This window comes from Hyla sarda, chromosome 1 (genome assembly GCF_029499605.1).
Source record: "Hyla sarda isolate aHylSar1 chromosome 1, aHylSar1.hap1, whole genome shotgun sequence".
Classification (NCBI taxonomy): domain Eukaryota; kingdom Metazoa; phylum Chordata; class Amphibia; order Anura; family Hylidae; genus Hyla; species Hyla sarda.
In genome coordinates, this window is record NC_079189.1 from 416,172,990 (window position 1) to 416,190,448 (window position 17,459).

Genomic DNA, 17,459 nt, shown 5'->3' on the forward strand with positions numbered 1-17,459 from the left:
TCTGACCCCCGCAGGAAGCTGTGGCCGGCACACCCCCTCCATTTATCTTTATGGAGTACATGGAGGGGCGTGTCGGCCTGCACTCCGTGCAGATGTTGGCACGCCCCCTTCCAGCAGACTGCCTGGACCCCGTGCAGGAGATCGCGGGGTCCCGGATCTCCTGCACGGAGTAATGATAGGGTATAAATTATTTTTCACCAGACAACCCCTTTAAAGCTCTTTACACCAGACAACACCTTAAAGCATTTGGACCCTCCCCAATCAAAACTTCTGACATGTCACTATTACATATAAAACATTATTATAATTTTTTTTTGCATTCTGGTACCCTTTAAGAATAAGAGGGGGTAAAAAGAACATTCTCTATTATGCCCATCTTTCCTAAATGATTTAAACATTTACATTGATATTGGATATTGTGTTGTGTACTCTTTTTTTTTAGGACGAAGTTGTTTATACGTTTTCCTTATACTTTATTTGCCACCGTGGATGCATTTGAAGTGAGAAAGCATCAGTTGGGTAATAATTAATTATTACTAACCTGTCACTCGTAATGGTCTCATAATTGGATATATATCACATTTCATATTGTTTTCTATTTGTTTGTATTATTGCCCTAAATGTACTTATTTTCTTAAATTTTTAGTTTCTAAAATCCAAGCCAAATACAAAGGGTGTTTAGGAAAGAGAGCTTTTTTGAAACAGAAGAAAGCAGGTACAGTGACCCATGGATTTTGCTCTTATTTTTGAACTCCAGTAACTTGTTTATTTTACAGAGGCCTGTTTTATTGTGCTGGTAAGTGGTACTGTAGCCTGGAAATAAGGGCATGGATTCATTTTTTACAGTGAAACAGGTAATGTTATACAGATAGGGTGCTTCAAGTTGAAATTTATTGTCACACATTAATTGAATTTTGAAATAGTCCAATCATTGCTGAATATGAATTGTTCTTACTTTAAACCTGAGGACATCAGTAATTTAACAATTAACGGAATTATTTAATCTGTAGTGTCACAATTAGTGTCGGTACTCACTATTCCTAGAATTGCTTAGGGAAGGAATTTCTTTTAATAGTGAACACCCACTATGTCAGCATTAGCTGGGAGCTGAAGGGGCACAGGGCTCAGCAGAGTGATTGTACCCCTTGGTTTTGGAAAATGGTGGAATTCTTAGGCAGGGGCAAATTTGGAATCTCCTGGCCCCCAATGAAAGCTCTGTTCCAGGTTCCACATCTACCATGTGCCTTTTATAATTCAGGAGTGTCACATGGGCATTTTGGTAAGTTCAAACAATAGGGCCTGTGTGTGGCTGCTATCTCTGCCCCCATAACTATGCTACCGTAGTCAGGACATGGACCGACACTAATTAAAATGTCTGCTATGTCTCTGTGACATGTCAGAAGTTTCATGTAATGACAGTAACCCTTCGAATACACTAAAGTAAAATTAAGGCATTAAGCTATGTTAATACAACATTCAGAGTCTCCATTATGAGTTCCACAAGACTTGATGGAAAGAATAGCTATTTTTGCATCAACATGACAGATATCTTGAAGGAAGCCGGCTGACCCCCATTTTTAGTCAATGGGATTCTTTGGATGCCATTGGTGTCTGTCGCTTGACAGGTTTGGCTCTAGAATCAAAGTTTTTGTGATAACAATATCATTGTCACTTCATCTATCCCTTTCTATTATCTTTTCTAGCTATCAAACTGGAATCATGCTGGAGAGGAGTTATGGCCCGCAGAGCTGCCAAGAAGCGAGCATGGGCTGCACAAACCATACGGAAGTAAGAAGTGCATTCTTTGTAACTATTTTTAATAATTAGTTAGCAGAAAAAAGTTTTCCTTTAGAGTCTATTCACACATACAGTACCCTGCGTATAGTTGATGCACTGTGTTTAAAGCTGCAGATTTCAATGTAAACTAAATGATTGAACACAACTTCAAATCCTGCGCATCAAATATGTGCAGGATACTGTATGTGTGAATACACCCTTAGGAAGCCATGAGGACAACCTCTTTGTTAAAGACAGAACCATGGTTTAATAACACCATGGAAGCTGCGGGCAGCTGAACATCTTCCATATAATGGCTCCTGCAAGCAAAATGTAGGGTTACACAATGTCCATTACCATACATGAGTGACAATGTGATATATGGTTGCACCTAGCCCTGCAGTAATTCTCCACTTTTGCTCATAAGAATTATTGAAAGCTGTAAACCATCCTATAGTTATGATTGTACTTTATTCATAAGGCTGGCATTCTTCTACCTCTCTCACCAGTTACTGATGCCTGGATTCTACAGTATATATACAGATATACATCAACCTATCCATCACCATTAGGAGAGCAGGGAGAGCACTTCCGTCATGACTACATAACTAGAAGTTATATGGAGACCTGTAATATACTGCCTTTATATAGGGTGGCATATTCCGGTGACAGATCTACTAAATGCTAACTGTGTGAATCAGCTACAAGCAACAGAGAAAAGTTTTCTAAACAAGCATTTTCTTAATTTTCAGATTTATTGGTGGCTTCATAAACCGAAAGTTAAAGCCCAATGAAGCAAATAGAGAATTTCTTAGCATGATGCATTCTAACTACCTCATGAAACTAAAGGACCACGTACCTAAAAATGTCCTAGACAAGACTTGGCTACAGCCACCATCACCTATGACAAAGGTAAGAAACCGCCTATCACAAATGGAAGAAAAATTATTTAGAGATCTGGAATCGTCGACGAGTCCAAAAAACATGAAACTGAGGAAACAGCAAGGAGCTGATAAGGACTGTAACATAGGTGACAATTAATAAGGAGACTTCCTTAAGATTTTTAGCATTAGTCCCATTGTAGGCATAAAGGGGGAGATATCACAAACCCTGTGCAGAGGAAAAGTGGTGCAGTTGCCCATAGCAGTCAGCTAGCAGTCAGTTTTATTTTTTAGAGGCCTTTTAAAGAAGCGTTGTGATTAGTTGCTTTGGACCAATACTCCATTTTTACTCTGCACAGGTTTTAATAAATCTCTCCCAAAGTTTTTATTGATCTCACTTGCATGCATACTGAATAACATCTTTTGTGTCTAAGGCTGCTTTCACACTATGAGCATTCATCCGTTATTAAACGTAGCCGGCACTATGCGCTGCTAATAGAAATACTTTTCATTCATATGGCAGCAGGGGTATACTGTATGTATATAGAAGAGCTGGGGGGGGGGGGGGGGCAGACATATAGCGTTATCTGCCCCTCCCCCCCCCCCCACAGCACTTCTATATACATATGCCACTGCAGCACTATGTATGAAAAGTATCTCTATCAGCAGCATCGGGCGGCCGATGCTGCTGCGAGAATGCTTTTTCACATATAGCGCTGCAGTGGCATATGTATATAGAAGCGCTGCGCTGGCACATATACATGCGCTGCAGGGTATATATTTAATGCGCCGGCGGGGGGTATATATTTAATGCGCTGGCGGGGGTACATATTTAATGCGCTGGTGGGGGGTATATATTTAATGCACCGGCAGGGGTCTAATGGGCTGCTGGGGGGGCAAGATATATAAGCTATATGTCTGCCCCCCCCCCCTCTGCAGCGCTATGTATCTTGCCCCCCACAGTGCTCTTTGGCCCCTGCTACTCCCAAAGTTCATTTTTAAACCTCCTGCTGAGAGTCCTGATTGACTCCTCAGTATCGGCCATTCAGGGCTCCCTGCGGGGGATTCAAGAATGAAAGTTGAAACACACTAATACATCCCAGGGTTGCGGAGCATGCCACCCGCTCCCCTGCTTAATAACTTCGGATCGCATGGGGTCTCAGAAGTGAAACCCGGTGCGATCAATCCCTCAGCCCCTGTACTACAACCCCCAACATGGAACAGACTCTGTTCCATGATGGGGATAGTAGTTCAAACACTAATGTAGCCTCCCCAGCTGTCTGCAGACTCCTGTAGCTAGCGAATTACTACTCCCATCATGGAAACAAGTCTGTTCCATGATGGGAGTAGTAGTAGTCCCTCAGCAATGCAGGAGTCTGCTGATGTCACCTCTTCTGAGCATGCTCAGAAGTAATAACGGATATAATAAACTGTGTGCAAACAGATGACATAAAGGCTCATCCGTCAGCCATAGACTTCAATGTTAATAACGGCCGTTAATTTACCCGTTTCTTGTGACGGAAGAAAAATTAGTGCATGAGTCGTTATTTCTACTGTCACAACTAACGGCCGTTATTCATGACAGACTATAACGGGTCATAACAGATAATCAAAAAATCCCATAGACTTGAATGGGATTGTTTAACAGCCGTTTAACAGGGCTTTTCTAACGGACGTTTGTAACGGATTCATTTTTATAGTGTGAAAGCAGCCTAAGATTGAGTTAAAAAAATGTCACCCTTTCTTTCAGACCTCAGAACTGCTGCATAAACTATGTATCAAAAACTTGGTGAGGAAATACTGCAGATCGATTACTCCTCAAAGAACAGAACAGGTATGGTAACCAGACCAGTCACTGACTTCCAGCTATGTTATGTGTAGTGCTGCTGGTTCTAGAACTTTGCACTAAGCACTTTACAAACTATTATTGCTAGATTTATTTAGACATCGTAAGATATAGTTGGGTTAAGGCCCTTTTATATGGGCTGTTTATTGGACCAATGGGGGTTCCTGATAATCGGCCCATATAAAAGGGCTGGCGATCAGCTGAAAATAGCAGAAAATATTTGCTGGTTGATTGGATTGTTGGCCTGTGTAAATGGGCCCTTACATTTATATCTAGGCTTTACCATTCTGTGTTTAATCCAATACTAAAAAAAGTACACAAGCTTTTAGTACAACTAAGATCCATAGCCATTAAAGGGGTTGTGCGCTTCCCTGACTTTCGGAGCTCCGCTCACAGCGTCCGGAAGTTCATTACTCGTTCATTACAGCGTTCAGAGTAATGAACTTCCGGACGCTGTGAGCTGAGCTCCGAAAGTCAGGGCAGCGTACAACCCCTTTAATATGGAGTTGTTGCTACCTTCTACCCTCACCACAACAGCACCACGGAGAGAGACAACCCTCACTCAGGAACAGGAAACCTGGAGATAAAAAGAAGACTTCTCAGTGGTTTCCTGTCCCTAGAGGAGCCCAGAGCAGGACTTAGGGTCCTGTCCTGAGTCAGGCCACTGGTGCTTTCATGGCAGGGAATACCCTTCTGAGGATTTATCCTGGGGAGCCCATGCACTCACCAGTTAGGTGGATCTAGTCCCGCTCCAGCAGCCTGTTCTTCTGCTTTATTATGGGTCCTGGCATTGTTCAGACCCTGGGCCTCCCAGGGTCCCAGAATGCTTGCATGCCAGGTGGGCATACCTGGTGGTGTTGTGTGGTGCTGTAACTTCTTTTTGAAAAAAGGAGGCTTGTCCTGGTTCTAGTCCTCTGTGCCCCACTTCTGCAGTTGTTGATACAGAGCATTGACTTTTACACAATGCCCCTCTGCACTTGTCATCCTCTTTCTGGAACTTTGGTCTCCACTTCGTGGCTGCTTTTTCAAAATGCCTCAACTTTTCCAAAATGTCACTCACATTTGATCGTGACAGATCTATGTGGAAGGAAATTTCACAAACTGCCTGGTGGCATCCTATTACAGTATCACCCTGAAATTTAGAGAGCTCCTTAGAACAACCCATTCATTCACAAATGTTTGAAGGGGCTGGATTTTTTTACACCTATGGCAACAGGACTGAAAGAAACACCTACATTCCATTAGCAAGTACTTTGACCAAATAGTTTGTGGCTTTTGTTTATAATGTAAGCCTCAATGCTCTTTGGGATGTATTGCAGAACAGACACCAGCGATGACCGACAGACCCCTTTGACTTATTATGAGGTCTGTCAGGTTCCACTTGGGTATCTGTAGTTTTGATAGGATGAAAATATTGTTGCATGCTAAACAAGACACAATCTGTGATAGAAAAGAAGAACTATGTGTTTTTCTTTCTCTTTTATTTTCAATTCTTATGGTTAAAGTAAAGGTGGGCATTTACTAAGACTGGCATTTCATATATGGCTCTAAAGTAAATCCCGACCAGTGTAGGATGACACTGGATATATTGAGAGACGCAGGCCTCTTGAAATCCAGGCATGTGACGGAGCCCATGCGGCTGCCTCAGAAATTTACAAAGCTGGTATATATTTCCACTACAATTTACAGCTGCTAGCAGGTGTAAATTGTAGCAAATCTAATGTGTGTGGACGGTTATGCCCCCCCCTCTTCTTTGCATGAAATCGCACTCCTCCATATTAATCCCTGCCCACTTGGTGAACGCAGTAGAAATTGGTAAATATGTACTAATCTTCGCCAAGCGCAGAGTTTAATAAATCTCCCCCAGTGATTTTATATTCTATCTGGCCAGTTAACTTGATTTATTTCCTATGTATGCAGATGCGACAGAAAGTTGTGGCGAGTGAACTATTTCAAGGGAAGAAGGAAGGCTACGAGCAAAGCATTAGCCAGCCGTTTGAAGAATCTCGGTTAAGTATGTGAGAGTTCACTTTATTCTATTTATCTTCCATACTTACCTGTCCCTTTCTCTATATAACTTTCCCCCCTTTCCACCTCTTAAAAAAACTTCTATCTCCTGCTTTTTAATGTACATTATTTTATATCTTTTTCATTGCATGTTACCTGGATTATTGACCATCCGCTGAGGTGTAATAGATCCGGATTGTGAGGAAGTCTAGAGATAGTACTAGTACCCAATTCATAAAATCCTAGCTTCATTATTTATCAGACAACGGCTTCTATCTAAGCTTAATGTCCCTGACATGGGGCCTTCCCCGGATACTCACAAAGCCGAACCTGGGAAAATCTGGACTTTACAACATCTTGACAGCCGGATCTATGCAAATTACCATATTGTAACCTGGTCTTGTTAATATGTAATGACCTTTGTTTATTATTCTATGTACTTATATCTTCTTTACTGTCAAATATCTGTTTTAAAGAAAAATTATTTAATAAAAAAAACAGTTGAACAAAGTATGTGAGAGTTAGACCACATAGAATACACATTACTGATGAATTTTAAATATGGAATATTGTTATATTCAAGGATATATAGCATGGAGGCCACCAAGACAGCTGCTATGTGGCCCCTAAAGGAATGCAGGGCAAAATCAGGTGTCCCAACCTAGGATGTAGGATTTTGTAAATGGGGAAGTTTACAGCCAGGGTATATGGACATATACACACTTTATTTGTACATGAGTCACGAGTATGCATACAAAAAAGCAAATGAATACACATACGTATGAAGCAGCCCAGGGGTAAAGTGTGCATGATTACCAGAGGCCCGGGGAGTATGACTGAGATGAAGGGCATAGTAGTACCTTGTGGTCACAGTGGCTTGAGTGGCTCCACTATCTCTCCCATACACCCCAGGCTGAACAAGTGATGGTAGTTATGATTAGCAACACAAATAGAGAAACATAGCCGCACATCCACCATTTGTATTTTGATCTACTTGCTTCTCAGCATAATTTCAAAAACTAACAGGTTGTTAGTATACATCTTGATCAAAAAGTACAAGTCCACTCGCCACGTCAAGGCCACCTAGTCAGAGTGGGTCCTTAACCTTACACTGGCGTAGCGCCGGGTGGCGACCACTGCCTCCAAGACACCATGCCCAACGGGGGGAGCGACCCAGTGGCCAGGCAGCCGCACTGCTGCCCGACCAAGCCCCTGGCTCTGTGCCGTACCACCCCACAAACAAAGCATCAAAGCCAGCACTCTGCTCCACCCATTCGGCCCAGGCGTTTTTAATTAGCAGGAGACTGCATATAGGTTTTCTCCTAGCATTCTCCCAGCCCTCTGACAGGGAGAACTTGGTAGGTGTTCACACTGGTGTGGTTCTCTGCAGCGATCATTGTTACTGTGATGCTTTGTCTGTGGGGTGGAGTGGTCTGGAGCCAGGGGCTTGGTCGGGCAGCAGTGGGGCTGCCTGGCCACTGGGTCATTCCTCTTGTGGGCATGGGGTTGCGGTGTTGGTGGCCGCCGCCCGGAACTACACTAGTGTTAGGTTGACATGGCGAATGGGCTTTGTACTTTTTGATCAAAATGTATACAAACAACCTGTTAGTTTTTGAATTTATGCTGAGAAGCAAGTAGATCAAAGTACAAATTGTGGATGTGCGGCTGTGTTTCTTTTTATCTTGGTGTTTTACAATTGTAGTTATGATTAGGCTGACCATATTTCATTGAGACAAAAACAGTGCATTCGGATAACAAAAATGGGATAGAGTTATGTAATGTTCTGTATTTTATTTCCATGAATGTTAGTGGGGGTGAGGGTAGATATTAGATAGTAAGAAAACATGAGATTTAGGGGACATTTGTCTAAATGAATGCCCGCCAGCACACGGGCTTGCAGGATTCATATAGAAGCGTGCCCCTCTACAGAAATCCCTCAGCATCCTTTTTGCATGAAGCCACGCTCCCTCGGCTGAAAGCTTCATCCACTCAGCGAGAGCACCAAAAATATCAAGGGCCTTCCTTGTGCAAAAATTATGTAACTTCTGGATCATTTTTTCACACAATTGCAATAATATATGCCCCCCCTAGTGTTAAGATACTGTAGTAAGGGGTTAAAATAAAGAAATTAAAATAAATTAAAAACACCCTTTTCTATCTCTTTAACCCCACCCCTCCCATTTTACCAGTCTTTCACTAAATTAACCCTTATTTAACTTGCAAATGATCAATGCTTGCAGAAAATATGCTCATTTTATACCACTACACTTACAACCTAGCTTAAAAATGGCCCAATTAAATGGTTGAAAATATAAAAATATGAAAACTCATAATTTTCATAAAGCTGTAATGGTCATATGAAATCACAAACATTTTGGTACATGTAGAGTGGGACTGTATTTTACCCTATACTGCCCCATATATAGTTTGGGGGCCCCATACTACCCCCACATATAGTTGTAGGTCCCTATACTGCCCCATATATAGTTGTAGGCCCCTACACTGCCACTATATATAGTTGTAGGCCCCTCTCCTCTATGCCCCCATATATAGTAGGAGGTAGAAGGCCCCTCTCACATACTGCCCCAGTGGGTCAGCAGAGTAGGAAGACGTCAGGGAAAAACGCAAACATGGACCCTATCATGGACCCTGGAGAAGGCATCGAGACGGTAACTAAACTACTGGCCATGTCAGCTTCAGTGTTTCACTGCTCCTCCGGTCCGGGGACCTACTGCTATGGCCCTGCCATAGCAGTAGGTCCCAACCCCCAGACCTGATGAGCAGTGGAAATGTAAATTTCATCCATTTTGTTTTTTAAAAAGGGACCAAATCAACATTTTTAATAAAAACACAGGACAGTTTCAAAATAAAACAGGGCTTATGGTCAGCCTAGTGACGATGTACCCCTGGCTGGGAAAAACCCCTGTGTACTATATGGCCTGGCGCCATTTTGTGATGCCCGTTATGACTAAGCGTAAGGATGAGACAAGATGTGTTGATAAACTCACAGTTCTTCTTAGTACTGTATTAGTTTAAGAATGGGATAATACTGAAAATGTGATATCTGGCCATACATTGTGTACATATTCCCATCATGTCAACAAACTGAATTTTGTATTTATGCTTCATGTCTTAGCTGAACAGGATATCAGTCCAAAAGTCCATCAGCTTATGTTATATGACAAGATGAAGGTAGGGAATTCAACTGCAATTTTTATTAACATATGTAAATCAGTTACATTATTTCTTTCAGCAGTAAAATTCTGTAAATGCTCTGCGCTGCTTCTCCATATAGTATCAAGTAATGGAATATGTTACCTTACTAAAAGCTTATTCCCTTGTCACTAGCAGCTGCATAGTTAGAAGAGAATCTGATCTGAGATTGTTGAGCTATTGTAGAGATCTGGATAACTTTCTCTTCCCTATATGTCAGTATGGCATTCCAGTAGTTAAGTATGACAGAAATGGATACAAAGCTCGGCCTCGGAATCTCGTGTTGACACAGACAACACTATATCTGACTGAGCAAGTCAAGATCAAGCAGAAGATTGAATACACAAACCTGAAAGGTAAAGGAAGTCAGTATTTTCAAATCCCTATCTGTTAATACTTTATTACAATTAAAGTATAACTATCATGCAGATATGTCAAAAGTCTTGATCGGTCAGAGTCTCGGTATGTTATAGTCTACTTCACCCCTGACCATAGACTGTAATATAATGTAGCAATCAGCACTGGGCCAGAGAGTATGCATAACATGGTTATATCTATATTGTCTGGGTGACATGTGAAAGTTTTTCTTTTCTTAAGGGCGTGTTCACATTAACGTCAGTCCGCGTTAATTCAAGCCCGTTCTCAAATCCATTCAAGCCTTTTTCAAACGGCTTGCATACTGCTGTAAATAGATCCCATTTTTTCAAAAGTCCATTGTCACCCGTTTGGTTCCTATTCCGTTATTTTTAGCAGAGAAAAGACGTTGCATACAGTATTTTTTCCCCCCACCATCAATAACGGGTTAGAAACGGATATATGAAATTTAACATTAAAGTTTATGGCAAACGAATGAGCCTGTAATGTCATCCCTTTGAATCCATTTTTTTCAATCTGTTTTTGATCCGTTATTATTTCTGAGCATGCTCAGAAGAGGTGGGAGCAACCAATAAAGGATACAAACAGATTAAAAACATGTAACAGAATGCCACTTAATGGCATCCCTTTGCATCTGTTTGCATCCGTTTGTTAGTATGGTCCGTTTAGCAGCAATGACGGGAGAAATGTGGGACAGGAGAGAATGGCCATGTAAACCTATCCTAAGCCAGTAATGCTTTAAAGGGGTACTCCACTGGAAAACATTTTTTTTTTTTTTTTTTTTTTTTTTTTTTTAATCAACTGGTGCCAGAAAGTTAAACATATTTGTAAATTACTTCTATTTCAAAATCTTAATCCTTCCAGTATTTATCAGCTGCTATATGCTTCACAGGAAGTTATTTTCTTTTTGAATTTCCTTTCTGTCTCACACCTCTGTCCATGTCAGGAACTGTCCAGAGCAGTATAGGTTTGCTATGGGGATTTGGTTGTACTCTGGACAATTCCTAAAATGGACAGAGGTTTCAGCAGAGAGCATTGTGGTCAGTTGGCATCAGTTGATTTAAAAAAATAAATAAATTGTTTTCCAGTGAAGTATCCCTTTAAGATCCTGCTGGACTCATATTACCAGAGAGCAAAGCATTGTGGAAGCTCAGATGACAGATATTAAGAAAGAGGTAGTTGTCCTCACCTCCTTAATTGATATTAAGAGCTCTGTATGCCAGACAAGGAGGGGCCAGGAGGATAGGGTGAGCAAGGATGTGTGCCAGGCTGTGGCACTTGAGCAGCTCAGCTCTGCCTCCTCAATACTTAAATAAAAAGGTGAAGAATTTGGTTACTTCCATCAGCTCCAGGAAAGGTAATGTTCTTATAACAGCTATCCAACAGTGTCTTAGCTCTTAGCAGTAAATACAGTGGACAGATTCCCTTTCAGTAATGTTATTACGGTATATATATTTATTTTGTGATGACTCGCTCTTGTAGACAGGTGTGGTTGCAGTTATAGAGGCAAGTAATCAGGATTTTCAAATCAAAGTTCCGTGTTTTATTCACACTTGGCAATAACAAAATAGTCTTAGTGGAGAAAAAGTCCATACCGTGCGGCAATAATTAAGTCTTTTCCAGGCCTCCAGTCAGGTTGCTCACCAGCTTTCAGACTAGAGCCAGAGTATGGAGGACTTTAGCTCACCACTTACACTGAGTAAGCTACAAACACGCAACCCCCCCCCCCCCCCCCCCAGCTGGTGGAGCAAGCTGCCTTTAACCTCTTAAGGACACAGAGCGTACCTGTACCCGTACCTGTATAAAACCGGGCTAATGACAGCCGGGACCCTTGGCTAATAGCATGTGGCACCGATTGTTGTGCCGCGCTATTAACCCTTTAGACGCAGCGTTAAAAGTTGATCGCCGCGTCTAAAATTAAAGTAAAAGCTTCCTGGCAGCTCAGTCGGGTTGATCGGGACCATCACGGTGAAATTGCGAAGTCCCAATCAGCTAGAACGCGAGCGGAGGTCCCCTCACCTGCCTCCGTTGCGTCCACTTGGCAATTGATTGCTCCAAGCCTGAAATCCAGGCTTGAGCAATTGACCATCGATTACACTGATCTTTGCCGTGTCAATGCACGGCAATGATCTGTGTATGAGATCAGTATGTGCAGTGAAATAGACACCAGAAGTAAAAGCTTCCTGGCAGCTCAGTCGGGTTGATCGGGACCATCACGGTGAAATCGCGAAGTCCCAATCAGCTAGAACGCGAGCGGAGGTCCCCTCACCTGCCTCCGTGGCGTCCAATTGCCAATTGATTGCTCCAAGCCTGAAATCCAGGCTTGAGCAATTGATCATCGATTACACTGATCTTTGCCGTGTCAATGCACGGCAATGATCTGTGTATGAGATCAGTATGTGCAGTGAAATAGACACCAGGGGGGGCTATAACACTGCAAAAAAAAAGTGTGCAAAAAAAAAGTTAATAAAGATCATTTAACACCTTCCCTAAGGCTAAGTTTCCACTTGTTTTTTTTTCTGTCAGTTTTTGGAATGCTGCCACTGCAGTTTTTGAGCCAAAGTCAGAAGTGGATCCATAAGGAAGGAGAAGTGTAAGTTCTTCCTTTATATGTCCTATTCCTTTTGAGTACACTTCTGGCTTTGGCTCAAAAGCTGCCAGAAAAAAATCCAAGTGGAAACCAGGAACCTCAGTGACACATACCGACCATCCACGATGGCCCCTTTCACCTTCTCACAATATATATATATATATATATATATATATATATATATGAGAAATTATTAGGAGATTATTAGAAAGTACAATTTTTAAAATAGATTAATCAGCAATGTAACAGTGTGTGTCCTTACAATCACTGATATAATGTATAGGGTGGTATATAGAAGTACGATTCTCGGATAGTAAAACTGTAAACAAAATATAGTAAACCATTATATTATGATGTTTTTCTAGAAATATCTGTCAGTAACTTGAGTGATGGATTCATAGTCATCCACTTATCTCCAGAAGACAATAAGCAGAAGGTAGGAAACAATTCTGGTTAGCTTATAAAGGGACATTTATCATTGTGTCTCTTTAGAAAGTGTATTTTGAAGTTATTTATTTTTGCTTGCATGCAACATATTTATCATACTTTTGAATGGGGGTTGATAGATTTGGCACACATAACAATAAACCACTTTGTATAATTCATCCTTTGAAAAAGAAAAATGCTCATCACAGCCAGTTTTGTAAGGATGCATTCACATTACGTTTGTTACATACCGTGACCGGATCCGGCTGGGAGATGGAAAACAGGCGCTCCTGTACCCCAGCCAGACCCGGTCTCCATCTCATTCATTTGAATGAGCTGACTGGAGTCACTATCTGACTCTGGTCAGCTCATTCAAATGATTGAGATGAGGTCCGGGTCTGGCTGGGGTACGGAAGCGCCCGGTTTTTCAATCTCCCAGCCGGATCCGGTCACCGTATGTAACCACCGTATGTAACAAAGGTAATGTGAATGCAGCCTTAGTCAGGTTTGGACTGGTGTAGATTTGCAATACTGGATAAATCAGCAACCAATGCAAAGTGCAAAACCAAAAGCGTGTACCAAAGTCATTTAAATCAAAGCAAAAAGCCGCACAAATTCTGCCAAACAAAAATTTCTGTGACCTCTGTCAACCAAAAAAAGGCAATACAATTCCCCCTTTGTCCTTAATTTACTTTTAAACATACTTTACATGTATAACTGATCTATTATCAAGAATGTGGAGTATCCGTACAAATACACTGCTTTATTTATCCGAATTACTTTGCATTGCATATTCTTAATGTGTGCCGATGCAAATCAACAACGTATACAAATGCTAAATCAGTGAGAGGATAATGGGAAATCTGAAATCAGAACATAGAAAACCACTGCAAACCTGTAAGGTGATGAGAGAGAGAGAGAGACAGAGAGAGAACAGAGAGAGAGGCACAGAGAGAGAGAGAGAACAGAGAGAGAGAGAGAGAGAGAGAGACAGAGAGAGAGAGAGAGAGAGAGAGAAAGAGAGAGAGATGCTGAGCTCTGTGATTATATACATAGGAGTAAAAAGCAGAGTCAATTCTGAGAGGACTAGGACAGATAGTAAGAGTCCTTCTTACCCCACCTACATGGACTGATTGACAGCTCTCCTTATACACATACACTATTACAGGGAAAGCTGTATATCAGGCCATGTGGGTGGGGACTATTACAGGGAAAGCTGTATATCAGGCCATGTGGGTGGGGACTATTACAGGGAAAGCTGTATATCAGGCCATGTGGGTGGGGTAAGCATGACTCTGCTTACCCCACCCATATGTACAGGCTGCATCTAGTGCTATTCACTAGTCACTTGCACTCTGTACCCTTCCAGCAGTGTTGTTACTGTGACAGTGTGTTGGGCTGTCACACATACATAAGAACTAAAATAAAGTACACAAATATAGTCGAGTAAAAAAAAAAAAAAAACCCTACATGTGTGTATGTGTGTGTGACCACTGTTTGTGCTGACTGTAAGTGAAGGGGATTTGTAGTCCCTTGATGTGAGCCAAGGAACACATATGGGACCTCCATTATATATATCTACAGTCACTAGAGTAGGATTTAGTTTTAGTTAAGTATAAAAAAAAAAAAAGTTTAACAAAATAACTTGTGTGAATTAATACAGCTTTAAATGATAAATCTATATGAAAAAAGTATCTACAATTTAACAATGTTTTGGTCTACATTCGTTGGGGAGAAACAGTTACAAGATTGTTCCTTTTCTTGAATACAGGGTGATCTTATATTGCAATGTGACCATATCTTTGAGCTGGTCACCAAGCTGTGCATGCTGGCTTCCAAACAAGATGCTGTCAACATAAGCAAAGGATGGTAATATATGAAGATTGTAACTTATCGGTTTTATAATGATCCAGCACTTGTGTCAAATGCAGCTGTTTAATCCAAATACAGTAACAGCGTAGGTGAACAGCACACGCGTGCTTATAACATAATGATGCCATCTTTTGGCAAAGACCTATGTATTCTAAAGACGCAATGACTGTACAGAATGAATATAAGCTGCCTTATTATATACTGTGACTTCACTCAAGTATATAGACAGCTAGGCACCTTGTTACAGGGCTGTAAGAGGGGTTCAGTTGCCTCTTGGAATGAGGCCAAGTGGGGGAGGTGGGCGACATCTTGTAGTCACCTATACCTATTTAGGGGCCTTTTTTATATAGTGATCCCTCAACATACAATGGTCTTTTCTGGGCCATTGTATCTTGAAACCAGACTCAACATACAATGCTACAGAAAGTCCAGATCTGCAAAACGTGTCAATGGCTGCAACTGACCAATTAGAATGGGCATTTCAATGGTAAAATCCTGTATTCCTAAAGTGCATGCACTGAATTCCTGTCTGGTAGAGCCCCCTACAGTACAGGGTGGTATTACATGTTCTGTACTACTCTTAACCTGTGCCATAGTTAACTGTTCCTTTGGACACCAGGTAAGGGCGGCTCCATTTTACTTTTTTAGGACATTGCGTGTACTGTACAGGACCCTGAAGAAGCTCCTGTCCTCTACATAGACAGTGATTTACAGCTCCCAGCAGATCTTTATTACTTTTATGTGTAAGGATTTGCTTTATCTATATTAGTTATCTACTTATTTTTCTTTAAGCCTCACTTTTTTCTTATTTTTGGATGACATTTTGGGGCTTCAGAACCAATTATCAAGTTTCCATAGAGTTATGGTTTCAACATACCATGGTCGTCCTGGAACCAATTAATTTTGTAACTTGAGGGACCACTGTATAACTTCAAGCTGAGAAGAAGAAGCCTTTAAAGTGTAACTGTCATTAGCAAAAACCCTTTATATATTGTAGATATAGATCAGCCCCTGGCTGAACAGCCTGGTGTGTGATCCGGGGGCATGTCACAGAGCCTCAGTGCACGGGGCCCTGCTTGTCCTCAGTGCGCGGGGCCCTGCTTGTCCTCAGTGCGCGGGGCCCTGCTTGTCCTCACTGCACAGAGCCCTGCTTGTCCTCACTGCACAGAGCTCTGCTTGTAGACCCAAACTTCCTGTATGTGGTCTATTTACAGAGACACACAGGGAATAGCCAGGTACAAAAATATAATTTTTTTTAACCAATGTATATTACAAATACATACAATGTTATTTTCTACATTGTATAAAAAGTTTTTGCTAATGACAGGTACACTTTAAGACAGTGTCTATTGCAAGTTATTGTAGCTATTCAGTAGTGACTTCTAAAACAAATTATTACAAAACGCAGTCATACATTTAGTGAAGTATATTGCCAAGGTTTCTATTAGAAAGCACTAAGACATATTGCATTTGTAAAATGGTGTTTGGTCAGTAAGCCAGATATACATTTTGTGATATTTCCAAGCTGTATATGTGCCCTAAGAGGTTTTATAGGCATAATGTAACACATTATAGCTAAAAAAATAAAGGTTCAGCTATTTAATTAGGGTAAAACATGGCTATTATGAGGTATAAGGTATAAGGTGGTCAGCACTGAATGGTCATACTAACCTTTCTTACATTTCACATCCTGTCTGCTGGTTTAAAATATAATGTATACTAGAATAACGTATTACTTTTTTCTTCCTAGCATAAAATTTCTCTTTAAAAACAAAAGTGGACTTATCGACTTCATAACAGCAGCAGAGTCCCAGGTGTACAAGGCCAAGAATGGACACCTCACCGTGGTAAGATACAAGTGGGGATTCACTTCTCATGATCAAGCTTTACATATTACAGAATAATATTGAGTAAATAGGATTTTGAAGGGATAGATATTGCACCTGACCCTGATCTCAATCCAAATAAGCCTAACCCCCCAAAATATTTCCATTTTATACAAGAGCAATGTAACAACCAACGTAATAATAAAAAATGCAGTTGGAGAAATAATAGCAGTAAAAGGGACCAGACCCTTTTGGCGTTTCAAATAAAAAGACAGTGGCTTATGTTGTTTAGTCAGGGCCCCTGAATAATAAACTCGGTTTAGTCCTGGAATTGAGATGCTCTTCATAATTTACAAAAAAAATATTATGTTTTAAAAAATAAATATTTCCAGAGATTTGAACAATAGAACAAAGTACCCTTTTATATGGGCCAAAAAGTGCCCTTTTACATGGGCAGTAAACAAGCGCCAATCGGATGCACATCACCTGTGTACACAGGGCAATGTTTTCTGCCTTACCTTGGTAATAGTTTCTTGGCAAAGTCTATATATTTGAAATAATTAAATGCTTTATTTCCAAAGAAGAAAAAAAATTGCTATCACGGCAGATAAAGTACTTTTATATGTAAGTTTATGGTACTATTTGGG

General features: G+C 41.0%; 1 protein-coding gene and 1 long non-coding RNA gene across 2 annotated transcripts in view; one reads left to right on the top strand and one right to left on the bottom strand.

Annotated features, from left to right (window-relative positions):
• LOC130281369 (uncharacterized) overlaps positions 1-11,408 on the bottom strand; it is a 36,973-nt gene extending 25,565 nt beyond the window's left edge. The window contains exon 1 of the long non-coding RNA XR_008846034.1: positions 11,288-11,408. This is a non-coding gene — a long non-coding RNA (uncharacterized LOC130281369). The remainder of the gene's footprint in view (positions 1-11,287) is intronic.
• Positions 1-17,459, top strand: part of MYO1H (myosin IH) — a 151,456-nt gene that overhangs the window by 130,893 nt on the left and 3,104 nt on the right. The window contains exons 23-33 of the mRNA XM_056528858.1: positions 443-519; positions 647-715; positions 1,704-1,788; positions 2,529-2,688; positions 4,408-4,491; positions 6,424-6,517; positions 9,647-9,702; positions 9,944-10,079; positions 13,054-13,124; positions 14,886-14,983; positions 16,737-16,833. Of these exons, the coding sequence (XP_056384833.1) occupies positions 443-519; positions 647-715; positions 1,704-1,788; positions 2,529-2,688; positions 4,408-4,491; positions 6,424-6,517; positions 9,647-9,702; positions 9,944-10,079; positions 13,054-13,124; positions 14,886-14,983; positions 16,737-16,833 (1,027 nt within the window). The remainder of the gene's footprint in view (positions 1-442; positions 520-646; positions 716-1,703; positions 1,789-2,528; positions 2,689-4,407; positions 4,492-6,423; positions 6,518-9,646; positions 9,703-9,943; positions 10,080-13,053; positions 13,125-14,885; positions 14,984-16,736; positions 16,834-17,459) is intronic.